We start from the raw sequence: 14,695 nt of genomic DNA, 5'->3' as shown, positions 1-14,695 counted from the left end.
CTAACAGCGTCAAAACTGAAATGAAATGGCTTCAGATAATACATTGTTCTTGTGTCAATGAGCAATTTGAAGTTTCACATACTTATGTTGAGATATTGAACACTGAATTAAAAACTGCCTGAATACATTTCTTCAAAACTCCATTTATTGTGCTCATTCTGTAACACTTTCCTTGTGCTATTCCCATCAACCAGCCTTCCTTCGTTGTGGCTGAGTCAGCAACTCTAAGACTGCATGTATATAGATAACTGTTTATTGCTAGATGGCTTATATTTTTTAGTTTGTACTTTACTTGTTTATCGTTATGATTTTTCTCTTTTTACTTTTAAGCTCCGGATTTCTTTTCTTTGTTGAGCTTTGCTTTCTTCCTTTCTTCATTATATGTTTTCCAAATCTGTTATTTACCTTGGTTAACTTTGATTTTATAATAGAATAGTATATGTTTAATTTCCGTGGTTAAATGTAAGAGATGGCCACGAGTTCCCCTTGGCTTCGAGATGCCCACAACAGGCTGTGTCTTTTCTATGAAGAAATTCAATTTTGTTTGGTTACTTGTTGACCATTCATCTTGAACTTTCTGCTCTAGCTTCTTTGTTGCATACAGATTACGATACGATGTACTCAAACTGTGCGCACAATTCACCTTGCTTCTGAAATTTGCTCAAAACCATTCTGCATTCTGATTAACCCAGTTTTCTTTACATTTGTGAAGAAAAGTACCTAATATTTTCAAATAATGATAGTAATGATATTGGCTTTACATCCCACTAACTACTTTTGCGGTTTTCGGAGACTCCGAGGAGTCAGAATTTAGTCCCGCAATAGTTCTTTTATGTGCCAGTAAATCTACTGACACGAAGCTGACGTATTTTATCACCTTCGAATACCACCAGACTGAGCCAGGATCAAACCTGGCAAGTTGGGGTCGGAAGGCCAGCGCCTCAAGCATCTGAGCCACTCAGCCCAGCACTTTGTGTTTACACTTTCCATCTTCATTTTGATAGAAAGCGTATTTTTTTGTGATGAGTGCCAGTAAAATATAAGGCATAACCTGTGGCGATCTTGGCCTGTTGCTCAGTGCAGGGTTAGTGCGACAAATCCTCTTGCGGCTGTCATCTCACTGTCGGATCTCAAGACTAGCCCTGACCTGGCTGGGAATCCAGGTAAGAAGGCGCACATCTCACAATGACTTCTTGCTATTGATACGTACAGTATCTGTGAGCTTGCATTTGGGAGATAGTGGGTTTGAAGTCCTGAAGAGGGTTTTCTGTGGTTTCCCATCTATACACCACACATCGACTATCTTCCTTCCTTCAGTATTATGTACTAGTGCAACATTAAACCGCTAGCAAAAGGAAAAGTAGACCTAGAAAATGTTGGCTTAAATTAACAGCACGAGAGGAAACTGATGCGTCATGTCTTTGTGCGTGAAGAAAGAAGGATGATGACAACTGCATCGTTCCTCCCGATCTCCCGAGCAGTATCGGTAATTTTCGTATTATTTTAAACCCCCGCAAATTTCCTCGTTCTGTCGAATATATGACTTATGGCTGGTCGATAGTAGTTCTAATAATGATACCAGATGGCTGTACAGGGCACGGTGGCCAGTCATGTTCTCCTCTTTGGTCTATAATACAGTCATTGTCTTTGCATGCGAGTCAAGCGAGTAACCTAACCTCAGAAGTAGCACGCCATAGTCGTCTACCCAGGCCAGGACCTGCAGAAGTGTTTGTGTTGTGTCTTAATATTTGTTTCGGCCAAAATGTAAATAAAAAAAAAATATATATATATATAGTCAAGTCAAAAAGCATGATGGCACAACATTTCAAGAAACATACCCCAGGGGGTAAATCTTCGGATAAATCCCTCGTCGTGAATGCCACGGCGCACGAGTCTCGTTCGGATTCTGGGGGAGACTCGACATCATGCAAGAGATGAGTCGGAGCGTCTCGGTGTAACCCGAAGAGTCAAAAACTCAGGCCAAAATCTAAAACCTTTCTAGCAACTTTCAACATAAATTCACTTACAAAAACTGGCAAGCTGAAAACCCTCACCAAAGCTCTTCAGGAAAATCAGATATCCATAATGGCCCTACAGGAAACAAGGTACCCAGATGAAGAGATTTTTGAATCCGAAGGCTACCGATTTTTCAAGAGCAAAGCGCAAAGAGGAATCCTCAATGGAGCTGCGATGCTTGGAACCGCGTTTGCTGTTAGAACCAAGATCCTTAAATTGGTTGGAAATTTCGAACCTGTGAATGACAGATTGTCTATACTCACAATTAAATGCGCCTGCGCCCTAGTTAACGCACATGCTCCTACAAACGATAACAACAAGTCTGATCCAGACGAAGTTGATTATTTCTGGGACCTACTGGATGAAAAATTAAACAAAATCCCCAAACACCATGTCAAGCTTCTTTTGGGTGACTTCAATGCCCAACTAGGTCGTGAGCAGAAGTACAAGAAAGTTATAGGAAATTACCCTGCTCACAAAAGAACCAATCCCAACGGCAAAAGACTGGTGTCCATTTGCGAAAATCACAACCAAGGAGGGTTCAGAAAAGGTCGCTCAACAGCTGAACAGATCCAAAATCTCAAAACGATCATCAGATATTGTACACTAAGATCCAAGCAGTATGTGTCTGTCTTTGTGGACTTTAAGAAAGCGTACGACTCCATTGACCGGGAAGTCCTGCTAAACATCTTAAATGAATTTGGAGTTGATTTGAAACTGCTGGCATTAATTAGAGCCACCCTGACCGATACAAAATCCAAGGTGAAGTTCCACGGATGTCTCTCGCATTCCTTTGACGTCAAAACAGGAGTCCGACAAGGTGACGGGCTCTCCCCGATACTCTTCAACTGTGTTCTTGAAAAGATCATCAGAACCTGGCGGGTGAGATTACAGGAAACCAACTACAGTCCATTGAGAATAGGAACCAAATCCAAGGGGATCGCAACAGACTGCTTAGCATTTGCCGATGATATTGCTGTTCTCTCAAACGACATAGAAACCGCTAGAGCTCAAGTTGAAATTTTAAAGGAAATTGCCGAACAAACTGGTTTGCAGATATCGTTTGAGAAAACAGAAGTAATGACTAACATCAAAGAGGCTCCACCAAAACTCCATACAAAATACGGGGACATCACCCGAGTAGACAAATTCAAATACCTGGGTGAGATAATCATGAAAAATGGACTGGACAAAGAAGCACTTCAGGAGCGAGTACGCAAACTGGAAATAGCCAACCAAACATCCCGCACAATCTTCAACAAAAAATGCCTTTCCCAAAACACCAAGATACGTCACTATGAAACAGTTCTGAAGCCAGTAGTTCTATATGCAGCCGAAACCCTGTCTCTAAATGCCAACAAAGGACTCCTTGAAGAACTGGAGAAAAGAGAACGCAAAATTGTGAGAGGAATCTTGGGATCAAAGTACAGAAATGGAATCCATCAAAAGAGATCCAACAAGGAAGTCGACAGCAAAATAGAGAAAATTCCCGACACAATCAGAAAAAGATGGGCACGATTTTACGGTCATCTGAAAAGAATGGACGGAAGAAAGTTAACTAAAGAAATCTTTCACTTTTTTGATTCAAACCCCAAAACCAAATTTCTCTGGTTTAGAAATACTAAAGAAGACCTGCAAATACTACATATCTCAGCTGAAGAAGCCCTTAACAGAGATCTCTTCCGCAAGAAAATATTGACGAACGGGCTAAACCGAGACGAGCAACCGAAGAGAAAACACGGTGCCCCTTCGACAGAGGAGCGTAAGCAGGCCCACTCACAAAGAATGAGGGAAATTTGGGCTCTAAAGAAGGCCAAGTTCAGTGTCAAATGCAACAAGACTTAACGTGGTCCTTGATGGCCCCAGCGAATTATATATATATATATATACACACACACACTAGATGTAGGTGTGATTTTTCAGTTGCACATGGCGGGAAGTGCGATATACTCAAGCATATGCAAACAGAAAAAAACAGTGTGTCCAGTATGTAGAAAGAAACAGAAACTGAACTTTTCATGTAAAAACCAAGATGTAAGTCCTGTGACAATTGCCGAGGCGTTATTTACGTCATTTATCGTAGAACATAACCTGCCTGAAAATTGTGCCGATCACGCGGGACGTTTGTTTCACGAAATGTTTCCTGATTCGGAAATTGCTAAACGGTATGGGTTGTGCTAGAACCAAAACAGCGGCTATCATTACAGAAGTGTGCATGGAAGAAAAGGCGAAAGTTATATCACATTTGCAGGTAAATGCATTTTCTGTTGCTACTGATGGTAGCAATAGAAGCAACTTGAAAATATATCCTATTGTTGTAACATTTTTTTGAGGCCTGAACTCAATGCCTAATTTAGAAGGGGATGTTACTGGAGCTAACATTGCCAATCTCTTGCTCTCAACTTTTCAGGAATTCCACTTTCCATTAATAAACTGCCCAGCTCTTGGTGCTGATAATGTTGCAGTAAGGGTAGGATTAATCATTGGTGTGGCAGGATGTTTGAAGTGGGAAAATAGTAACATAATCATCGTAGGCTGCTCTTGTCACCTAATTAGGATGCGGATGTGGCGTGCTTGCATCTAAATGTAGATGAAAGTATCATTGATATATTTGATTATCTGGAAAGGAGTGCAAAGAGGAAAGAAAAGTTCAGAGAATTTCAGACTTTACACAACACAGAGATGAGGAAAATTCTGAAGCATGTGCAGACTCGATGGTTATCACTAAGAAGGTGTTTAGGTAGGATTTTGCTGCAGTGGGACCCTTTGGTTACTTTATTCAGGAGCAAAATTGTGAGTAAGGATTCTCAGATGGGAACTTTGAAGATTTACAAAATTCCTAAGCACAGATGTGTCTTGTTTGTCTGAAAAGGTGAAGCATTGTCATAACATTTCACCACACTCCTCAGTTAAAAGGAAAACCCAGTCATCAGTCTCAAAAAAAAAAAAAAAAAAAAAAACCAACTACTGATGACATGCGTTGTCACGTGAAGAACAACTGTTCATGTTATTTTCATCAAATGTATGCATAAACCTGTTTGCCTTTTTCTCTCAACTTTTATGAATATCTATTCAAGTATACCACACATCCACTCATTGAGGCCAAACTATTGAAGAATGTTTGTAAACCCACTCCTCCTCTCTCCTTCATACTCCAGCAGATCAAAATGATGATCGTGTTCTGGTATGCGTTTGACGTGTTTCTCTTCACCATGTGACTACATGCTACACAAATTTCCATTCAAAGATGAAGTTTTAATTAATGCAGAAGTTGTAAATATTTCTGCTATAAGTAAGGCATCATTTTCTAACCTTAGATTTTCCATTAACAAGTTTCCGAACATTGTGACTAGTGAAACGGAACATTTGGATAAAGAAACTGATATTCTGCACTCCCAGTTCTGTAACTTTCAGCTCGAAGAAGCAGACCTAAAAAAAGGAAGAATTGATATTCAATGGGTATTGGTAGTTCATGAAATCAGCTGGTGGTGTACTTAAATACGACAGACTCTCTAAGGTGATGCTTGCTATTTTATCAGTTCCACATAGCAAAGCAGAATGTGAAAGGATTTTTAGAAGAGTCACAAAGACAAAAACACAGTTCAGATCCTTCCGGTCTGAAGAAACTTTGGAGAAACTTTTAAACTTGAAATCAGTTCAGCAAGGCAAGTGCTTTGAGCAAAAATTTAGTTCAGAGTTTCTGAAGAGGGCCAAGTCAGCTACGGGTGTGTTGTAATGTGTTCAGCATGTTGAAGGATGAGAAGTCGCATGGTCCTACAGTTCAGGTATGTCTAGTATTCACATACAAATAATGAAAAATATATATATGTAGGCCAAATAGAATTGTTAATGTATTGAAGAATTAGTACATGTTCTCCCATCAGTGATGTGTCATAATACATTGCGATTAGCTGCTAAATTTCTCCTGATTTTTTACTTTTGAAAGTTGGCATTTCTGCAACATTCTGGGAAGGGTAATTGGTGCAGAAACACGCTTTCTCCATTCGGGCATCCTACGGAATGGAGCGCTAAGTAGCCCTGTCCACAATGCTTTATGGTGAACCAGAATAATAACCGTCAGGGATCATTAGATTGGTCTGTGGATCTCTGTGGAAGCATTACGATAAACTGTAATGTTTGTCCACGTGCGGAGTTGGCAGCCATGTAAAATCATTGACCATCAGTGGGGCAGTGAGAGGGAAGATGGTGTGGCAGCTACTGCTGGCATACAAACACAATGCTAAAAGTTCTTAACACAGGAGATGCTGCTCAAATGTGGACTTTTTAGATATAGACCATGTGAACCACACTCGATGTAGATCAGGGTGTCCTTCGGGTGGGACAGAGAGACCAAAGTAAACGATGTCCTCTGCTTTGTTTCAGGAGAACCCTTCGAAACATCCCATCATTATCCTCAAAGATGTTCCATACAGCCATTTGCAAGCAATTCTAGAGTTTATGTACGCTGGTGAGGTTAATGTGTCGCAGGAACAACTGCCTGCTTTCCTCAAGACTGCTGACCGCCTGAAGGTGAAAGGCCTCGCCGAAGCTCCTCAATCCATAAAACGTGAAGGATAGGATGTGTTAGGTAAGTACACTACTTGAAGGGAGTGGAACCTCAGTCAAATATCTGAACCCACATTTTCTTTGTCAAAAAATATTAAAGTAAATACACTATATGGTGAAAGAGTAGTGTGTACCTCCCTTGATTCAATCAGTGGATGAAGGTGTAATTAAAAACATGGAGATTTTATAAAAAGTAAATTCTCCAGTGCTTCTTACTACCAGACGATGTTGTCTTTTCTTCAGCTGTATGTTGGCTGGATCATGTGTATTGATGGTTAAGATAAACTCTGTTAACATTTTATTTTTGCATTTTATTTTTGTTTCCATTTAATTTTTTCAGAGAGAATGATTACCTAGTTGTACTTCCCCTTAAAACAGAAATGAACAGAAGTCTTGTTTCAGTCGATGTCGGGATGAAGATAGTTACAAAGGGATGCCGATCCAGGTTTTCAGAGTCTCAACAGAGATGACTGTAATAAGTGGCCCACAAATTGGTTTGAAAAACAACCCTGAAGGCCTCACCCCTAAACCAAAATCAGCTATTACTTCACCAATAATATAGTGTGTAAGGTACTGGATGTCAGTTACTTTCCACTGTGTCGTCTAATGAATCAACTGTCCTTCATGTGACTTAAATTTGTTGATGAATCGTTTTATTTTGGAAGCAAAGGAAACTGTTAACAAGTACCTGTAACAACTTACGGATCAGAAACTTGGACAATGACAAAAAAAAGATGAGAGTCGAACACAGGCAGCCAAAATGAGGAGTATGATACAGAAGAGTAGAAGAGACAAAATAGGGAATTAGAAAATCGGGGAGGAAATTGGAGTGGAAAAAATGAATGATAGAATAGAGAAGAGCCAATTAAGATGGTTTGGGCACATAAAGTGAATGAGTGAGGAAAAAATGCTTAAAAGGTAATGGAAATGCAAGGAAGGAGAGGCCACAGGACGACCACGATTGAGATGAAAGGACGCAATCCAATGCAGTATTAGAGAAAGAAATCTGGACTGGGACACAGTGTTGGAGGAGGAATGGTGGAAAGACCGAAGAAAGTGGAGAGGAACCATATTGGCCCCTACCCGTCTACACCTGGATAATGGGAAATGATTATGATGTTGGAGAGTCTGCTGTTAATGGTAAAAAAATGGACCTAATAAAGGGTTCTTTTGGCTCTTGGAGGAGTTTCCGTATTTAGTGGTAAAACTGACGTGCCAAGATACTGGACATTGAATCTTTTTTTATTGTCTTTGCCACTATTTTACGAGTGTTGCCTGACTACAAGTACTAGGTGTACCCAGTTACAACTTTGTGCTGGATCAGTGGCCTCTGGATTCCAAGATTGCAGATTCGAAGCCAGCAAAGGTTTCCAGTCTGGTTCTGTCAACGTATCTGCTGTATCCATAATTCGGATGGAGTTTCTTCTAGTACATAGATATCTTGTTGGTCACTGATAGAATGAGTGCACTTTATAAATTCAAAGAACTTTAGGCACTATTTTCTTACATTAGTGGGGGGTTCTCCTGATCCTCCACTCACCATCATGGTTCTTCTCTATGAAGTACCAGTGTCTCTGCAGCATACCGACCTGTTAACTGTAGTATAGTGATGTTTCTCTTATTATAGATGTCGGTGATGGTCCTTGCAATTTAACCATGTGCGTTTTGTCTGTGATATTCTCTGAAATGAGTTCATTAAGGTACTTTAATTTTGAAACTCGTTCTCAGCATCCAAATTGGGTATCTAGAATGGTAGCAGTTGTGCTAGTCATGAATTCCATTTTTTAAAATTTTTTGAAAAATATTTATTTATTTATTTATTTATTTATTTATTTATTTATTTATTTATTTATTTATTTATTTATTTATTTATTTATTTTCTTCTGTGCAATTCTTCAGGCTTACAATCTGAGTTATTACACTGTAAGTTTTTATTCATCTTCCTATTCAATACATATTCACACCTCTCATTAGGGGGTTGAAAGGTCATGTCAAATGAAAGATTCATACATGTTTCAACCCTATTTATGGGTCATCTTCAGTGAACTTTTTTTCAGCTTTAAAACTTTAAGAACACACTGCAAAAATCATTGAGCTTATTATACAAAAAGCTTATCGCTTTAAATGATGTGATTGAAAATGTTAATGTTCAATCTGTTGATGTGTAACGCCATTGAATTTTCTCGTGAAACTAGTGACTATGATTATCTCTAATTCTAATGTTGTGAATTTGTACTTCAATCTAGGATTGACCAGGCGAGTTGGCCGTGCGGTTAGGAGTGCGCAGCTGTGAGCTTGCATCCGGGAGATAGTGAGTTCGAATCCCACTGTCGGCAGCCCCTAAGATGGTTTTCCGTGGTTTCCCATTTTTACACCAGGCAAATGCTGGGGCTGTACCTTAATTAAGGCCACGGCCGCTTCCTTCCAACTCCTAGCCCTTTCCCAACTCCTTCGTCGCCATAAGACTTATCTGTGTCGGTGCGACGTAAAGCCACTAGCAAAAAAAATTCCAGGATTGAAAATTCTAAACTTACATATACTGTGGTACATGAAAACATAGTGCATTAATGTGGCAAAATGACAAAATATTGAGAATATGTTCTCTTGTCTTGTGTATAAAATTGCAATAAACTTAGTTTATTCTTCTTAGTAAGAAGTAAAATGTATCCTGCAATATTTCTTGATGATAAAAGCGTCAGAATGAAAAAGGAGGTTTCATAACTGCACTAGATTCTAGATTTTTTTTTTGTTTGCTAGTGGCTTTACGTCGCACCGACACAGATAGGTCTTATGACGATGATTGGATAGGAAAGGCCTAGGAGTTGGAAGGAAGCGGCCATGGCCTTAATTAAGGTACAGCCCCAGCATTTGCCTGGCGTGAAAATGGGACACCACGGAAAACCATCTTTAGGGCTGCCGACAGTGGGATTTGAAGCTACTATCTCCCGGATGCAAGTTCGCTGCTGCGCGCCGCAACTCACCCGGTGATTCTAGAATTTATAGAGCATTGTCAGTCATTCTTAATTCAGCCTGCAAGCAAGGAAATGTGTTTTTAGCTATTCGATTAAATCGTGCATATAAGTGATATTTTTTCAAAAACGAGGGAAACTTGCTTTCTGCGTTATCTGGCCTGGCGTGTGACTACAGGTGATCTGTTGTTTGTGTTTTTGCGAGTTGGTGCTGTACTGAGTGGCGGGGAATGTGGGGAAAGCAGGAAAGGGATGGAGTTGGGAGGGGCATCAAGTATATTTGGGTTTTGTTTACATATGATCAGAACAAAAGTGTCTAATAACACATTTTTCTTTCATTAATCTCATTTAAATTCTGGGAAGGATTTATAAATTGATCTATACCAATGTATAGGTCTAGAATATTGAGCGGGGGTCTCGTCTTATTATTGTTAAATCTTGTTCGTGTTAGTGTAATTGTGATTAGTACTCGCGTGATGTTCACTCACTGCAGAAAATCTTGTGTGTTTAGCAGCGTTCTAATGATCACCGTATCTCAAGGTGCAGTTCCTTCCTGTCTGCCTTACATAGGAACTATTGCATGCTTGATATGCGAGTTTGTAAACTCTCATGTTCGTGTATGATGTTTTTGTTGATGGTGTGGGTGTTGGCGGTTTTGAACGCAGTTCTCATGTTTGGTTTTTTAAAGACATTAGTGACGTGGTATGAGCTGTTGTTGTTGAAAGTAAAGGTGACAACGTTTTCTTTTGGTTTTGACGTCAGTTGTCTTCAGTTTGCTCTTATGTTTATTGATGACCTTGTTAACGAAAGCTTTACTGAAACCATTCACTTCGGCTATATCCCGAATTCTCTTTGGATAAAGGCAATTTGATTGCCCTATTTACTAAGCTGCTTTTTTGTGTAAATGCAGATGTTGAGAGGAATATTTTATGGTACTGTAAGTGTGGTTGGGTTTTCTGAAGACTTTGAGAGCTTTGTGTCTCGTTTTTGTGTTAGTTAAATCTAATATTTATGAATTTGTCTTTTTTTTTTATTGTCTATTGTGAATTTTATATAGGCCTATGGATCAGTTTAATTTATTTGGTACCGAGCTCAATAGCTGCAGTCGCTTAAGTGCGGCCAGCATCCAGTATTCGGGAGATAGTAGGTTCGAACCCCACTGTCGGCAGCCCTGAAAATGGTTTTCCGTGGTTTCCCATTTTCACACTAGGCAAATGCCAGGCCACGGCTGCTTCCTTCCCACTCCTAGCCCTTTCCTGTCCCATCGTCGCCGTAAGACCTATCTGTGTCGGTGCGACGTAAAACAACTAGCAAAAAAAAAAAAGTTATTTGGTTGAATATAGTGTTCCCATTGTTAATGTGCGTCGTGCGTCGATGAATACTAAAGTTTCATCGACAGTGCGTACCCAAAATTGTATGGCATTGACTCTTCCAAGGATATGAGTGTGTGTTTTATATAGTCCGTGTAAAATTGTTTGTAAAGTTTTAGAGTTGAATTTATTTTTTTAAAAAAGATGACGTATAAATAGCTTTGAAACATATATGAATTTTTTGACTTGACCTACGCAGTTTCATCCAGCTGTCGTAAATCTATCAAACACGCCCTTAAGTGAAAGTGAACGCTTAACTTTATCTAAAGGACCGAAACACAACTGGCCAAACTTGAACAGTCTCAACATAGCCGCTACTATGATCACAGAATCAGAGCTAGCTATTAGCAAAATGCCGGAAGATACGCAAAATGAGGTTAAAATCGATGTTAAAAAGAAACTGACTGATATCCTCCACAATTTAACCAACCCCGCAAATAACCTCATTAATAGAGAAAAAATAGCTGAACAAAAGCGCATATACGCCCTCAAGAAGAAAATTAAAGACAACGAACTCATCATAACCAAAGCTGACAAAGGCAATGCAACAGTTATCATGGATAAAAAAGTATATATTGAAAAAACACAAGACTTTTTCACAGACAGCTCATTTTCCATAATCAAAAAAGACCCCACCCCAAAAATTAAAAAACTACTTAAACAAACTCTTAAAAACACTTCATTTTTATTTACCGATCAAGAAAAATCCAAACTCATACAAATGAACCCAGGACTCCCCACTGCTAAAGCTCTTCCCAAAATATACAAAGCCGGAGTTCCCATCCGCCCAAATATCAACTATAGACCAAGCCCCTTATACAAAATATCACAATTCATCCAATGTTTCTTAAGAAAAAATTATCAATTTTTATCCAAAAAGTCTATTAAAAACACATCAGAGCTAGTAGATAAACTTAACAAGTTCAATTTGCAACCTGATCACTCTATCCACTCTTTCGATATTGTAAACATGTACCCAAGCATACAAGTATCAAAATTAATTCCGATAATTATAAACAGTTTAAAAAAAACCAGCCACTTAAGCAAACTAGAGATACAAGACTTTATCACAGTATTAAAACTAATCCTCAATAATAACTTTTTCACTTTCGACAATGTCATATATCAACAAGATGGTTTGGCAATGGGGTCACCGGCCTCAGGTATTTTAGCGGAAATATACCTGGATTTCCTCGAATACACCAAAATTGACAATGAATTTGAAAACATTCTCTTTTGGGCCAGATATGTTGACGGTGTCTTTGTAATCATGAATGAGAAATCAATTCACGCATCCACCACCCTCTTAAGACTCAACAGTATTGATCCTCATATCAAATTCACACTAGAATCCGAATCAAATCTAAAAATCAACTTTCTAGATTTAACCATCACTAGAAACTCAGATTCTTTCAGTTATAAAATATTCAGAAAACCCACTCAAACAGCCTCCACCATTCGCCAAGATCCAGTGCACACCCAGTCCCACAAACGAGCCACATATAACAGCCTAGTTCACCAAGCCTTCAGCATACCTATGTCCAAGAAAGATCTAAAGAACGAACTCAACACAATCCGCGGAATCGCAAAATTCAACGGCTTCAGCAACCATTTTATAGAAAGGATAATCAATAAACATAAATATCGCCCAAAAACTACCCTCAAAAAAGAAACAACTAAACCTCTAACATTTTCCACCTTCACGTTCAACAATGATATCTACAAGTTAACCAATATCTTTAAGAAACAAGGCGTTAAAATAACCTTCAAAACCAACTATAAGAACATGAACATTTTACACAATACTTCACACATCAACAGGACCAGCATTTTTTAAAATCAGGAGTTTATAAGATCAAATGTAACACCTGTGGAAAAACCTACATCGGGAAAACCGGTAGAAACTTCAATATCAGATACCACGAGCACACGAACGCAATAAAATATAACAAGTTTTCAGCCATCGGCCAACACATGCAAGATTATAACCATAATTTCACCAATATCGAACAAGACATGGACATCCTCGTATTAGAAAACAAGGGCCCTTTACTCGACATAATGGAAAATTACTACATACACCTAGACCAATACTTTAACGCCAGTCACAATCTCAATGAAATCTCAGAGAAACCCAACATACTCTTCGTTCTATTTATCACTTTCCTCAGAAACAATAATGCAGCCAACCAAAACTCAATCCTAAATTTAATTAAAGGTACTTTTCCGAGACAATTACCCTTTCTCCCGCACCCTTCAGCCCCTCCTTAAGCCCTCTTCCCCTCCTAAACCACCTCCACTCTTCCTAAGCCATATATAATTTTATGTGTGTCATTTCACATTGCATTCTTCATTGTAAGGACTTACTGTTTTCCATGATTATATAATTTTTACAACACTAAGCCCCCTTTTATACTTTATTCCAAACCTCTTATGTATATTCCTTGTATATTTATTAGCTATTACTCACCTGTCCCATACTAACATCTCTTTTCATTTACCACATTCACTTGTTATTCCATAATAATCTTACTGTTAAAATTAACATGTTCTTAGGATTTCGTCAAGAGTGATCTTTGCTTTGATGTGGCTGATGATGACCCCTAGATTGGTCGAAACTAGTTCCATGTAATTTTAAAATATTGTGAATATATTTTGTATTGAATAGGTAGAAACCTTTACTGTGTTGCTACTCATATGTTATTCTCAGTTCAATAGGGACCAACAACATGAAATTTATAACCCTCAGTGGCTGTACCTGACGCTTAGTAAAATTAACAGTTTGACAGACAGCAGGAATATTTTTGTGATGGGTTGTCTTATTGTAGGGATATGTGGAATAGGTATTGCTGGCAAATTTTCAATGGGTTCTCGTCGATATTATGACGTCAATTTTAAGTTAATGGTTATTAAGCACGCAGAAATTATGAATATTTGTGCAGCCACAAAAAATACGGCATAACTAAAGCCATTGTTCTGCGTTAACGTGAAGACAAAGATAGCTTAAAAATGTGTACTGTACAAAAAATGCAATTAGTAGTCTGCAACAAGGACGCTTTAAAGAAGTTGAAGATGAACTTGTGAGGTATGTGTGCGAGAAACGCAAGGGCAGAATAGCCATAACACACCGCAGTAAACTTGTTGACCTTCAAAGCATGCACCTTTACTATTCATACTGAAGTCAGCCGAAGCCGGCAAGCCAAATGTGTGTTTAGAGGCAGCTGGTTGTACATGACGTTTAGTAAAAGTAACAATTTTATAAACAGCAGGAATATTTTTCGGATGGATCGTCGTATTGTAGAGACACGTGGAACAGGTATTGCTGGCAAATTTTCAACGGGTTCTCTTCGATATTACAATGTCAGTTTTAAGTTGATGGTTATTAAACTCGCAGAAATAAAGAATAATTGTGCAGTCGCAAGAAGATATGGCATAACTAAAAACAATAGTCTAAAAATGTGTACTGTACAAGAAAGGCATTCATATGATTTCCCATAGCACTTTTTTAGCCTTTTTAAGTCTTATTGCATTCAGGGTAACCTTGGATTCGGAGAAATACCGTATTAGTGAATTATAACTGTATCGTCATAAAGAAACGGGCTCCAGTGAATGAGCGCTCTGCAGTTAGGCATCTTCACTTTAAATGTGTTGCCACTCAAATCCTTCCTTGCCTTTAGTCTGGCTGTTCCTGGTAGAGCAATTCTCTTGAGCTGATTTAACTAAACAGAGCATGTATATCATAAAATGTAAGTTAGTAGCGAGAAATAATAGGTT

General features: G+C 38.7%; 1 protein-coding gene across 3 annotated transcripts in view; it reads left to right on the top strand.

The window, feature by feature from the left end:
* lolal (lola like) overlaps nucleotides 1-14,695 on the top strand; it is a 110,061-nt gene that overhangs the window by 16,426 nt on the left and 78,940 nt on the right. For all 3 annotated transcript variants that reach the window (XM_067149681.2, XM_067149680.2, XM_067149682.2), the window contains exon 3: nucleotides 6,400-6,604. In XM_067149681.2, coding sequence (XP_067005782.1) covers nucleotides 6,400-6,594 — 195 coding nt within the window. In that variant the 3' untranslated portion in view covers nucleotides 6,595-6,604. The remainder of the gene's footprint in view (nucleotides 1-6,399; nucleotides 6,605-14,695) is intronic.

The sequence above is a fragment of the Anabrus simplex genome, chromosome 6, assembly GCF_040414725.1.
Source record: "Anabrus simplex isolate iqAnaSimp1 chromosome 6, ASM4041472v1, whole genome shotgun sequence".
In the NCBI taxonomy this organism is placed as follows: Eukaryota; Metazoa; Arthropoda; class Insecta; order Orthoptera; family Tettigoniidae; genus Anabrus; species Anabrus simplex.
Note: the sequence above shows the minus strand (reverse complement) of the source record. Positions and strands in the feature narration are given on the sequence as shown.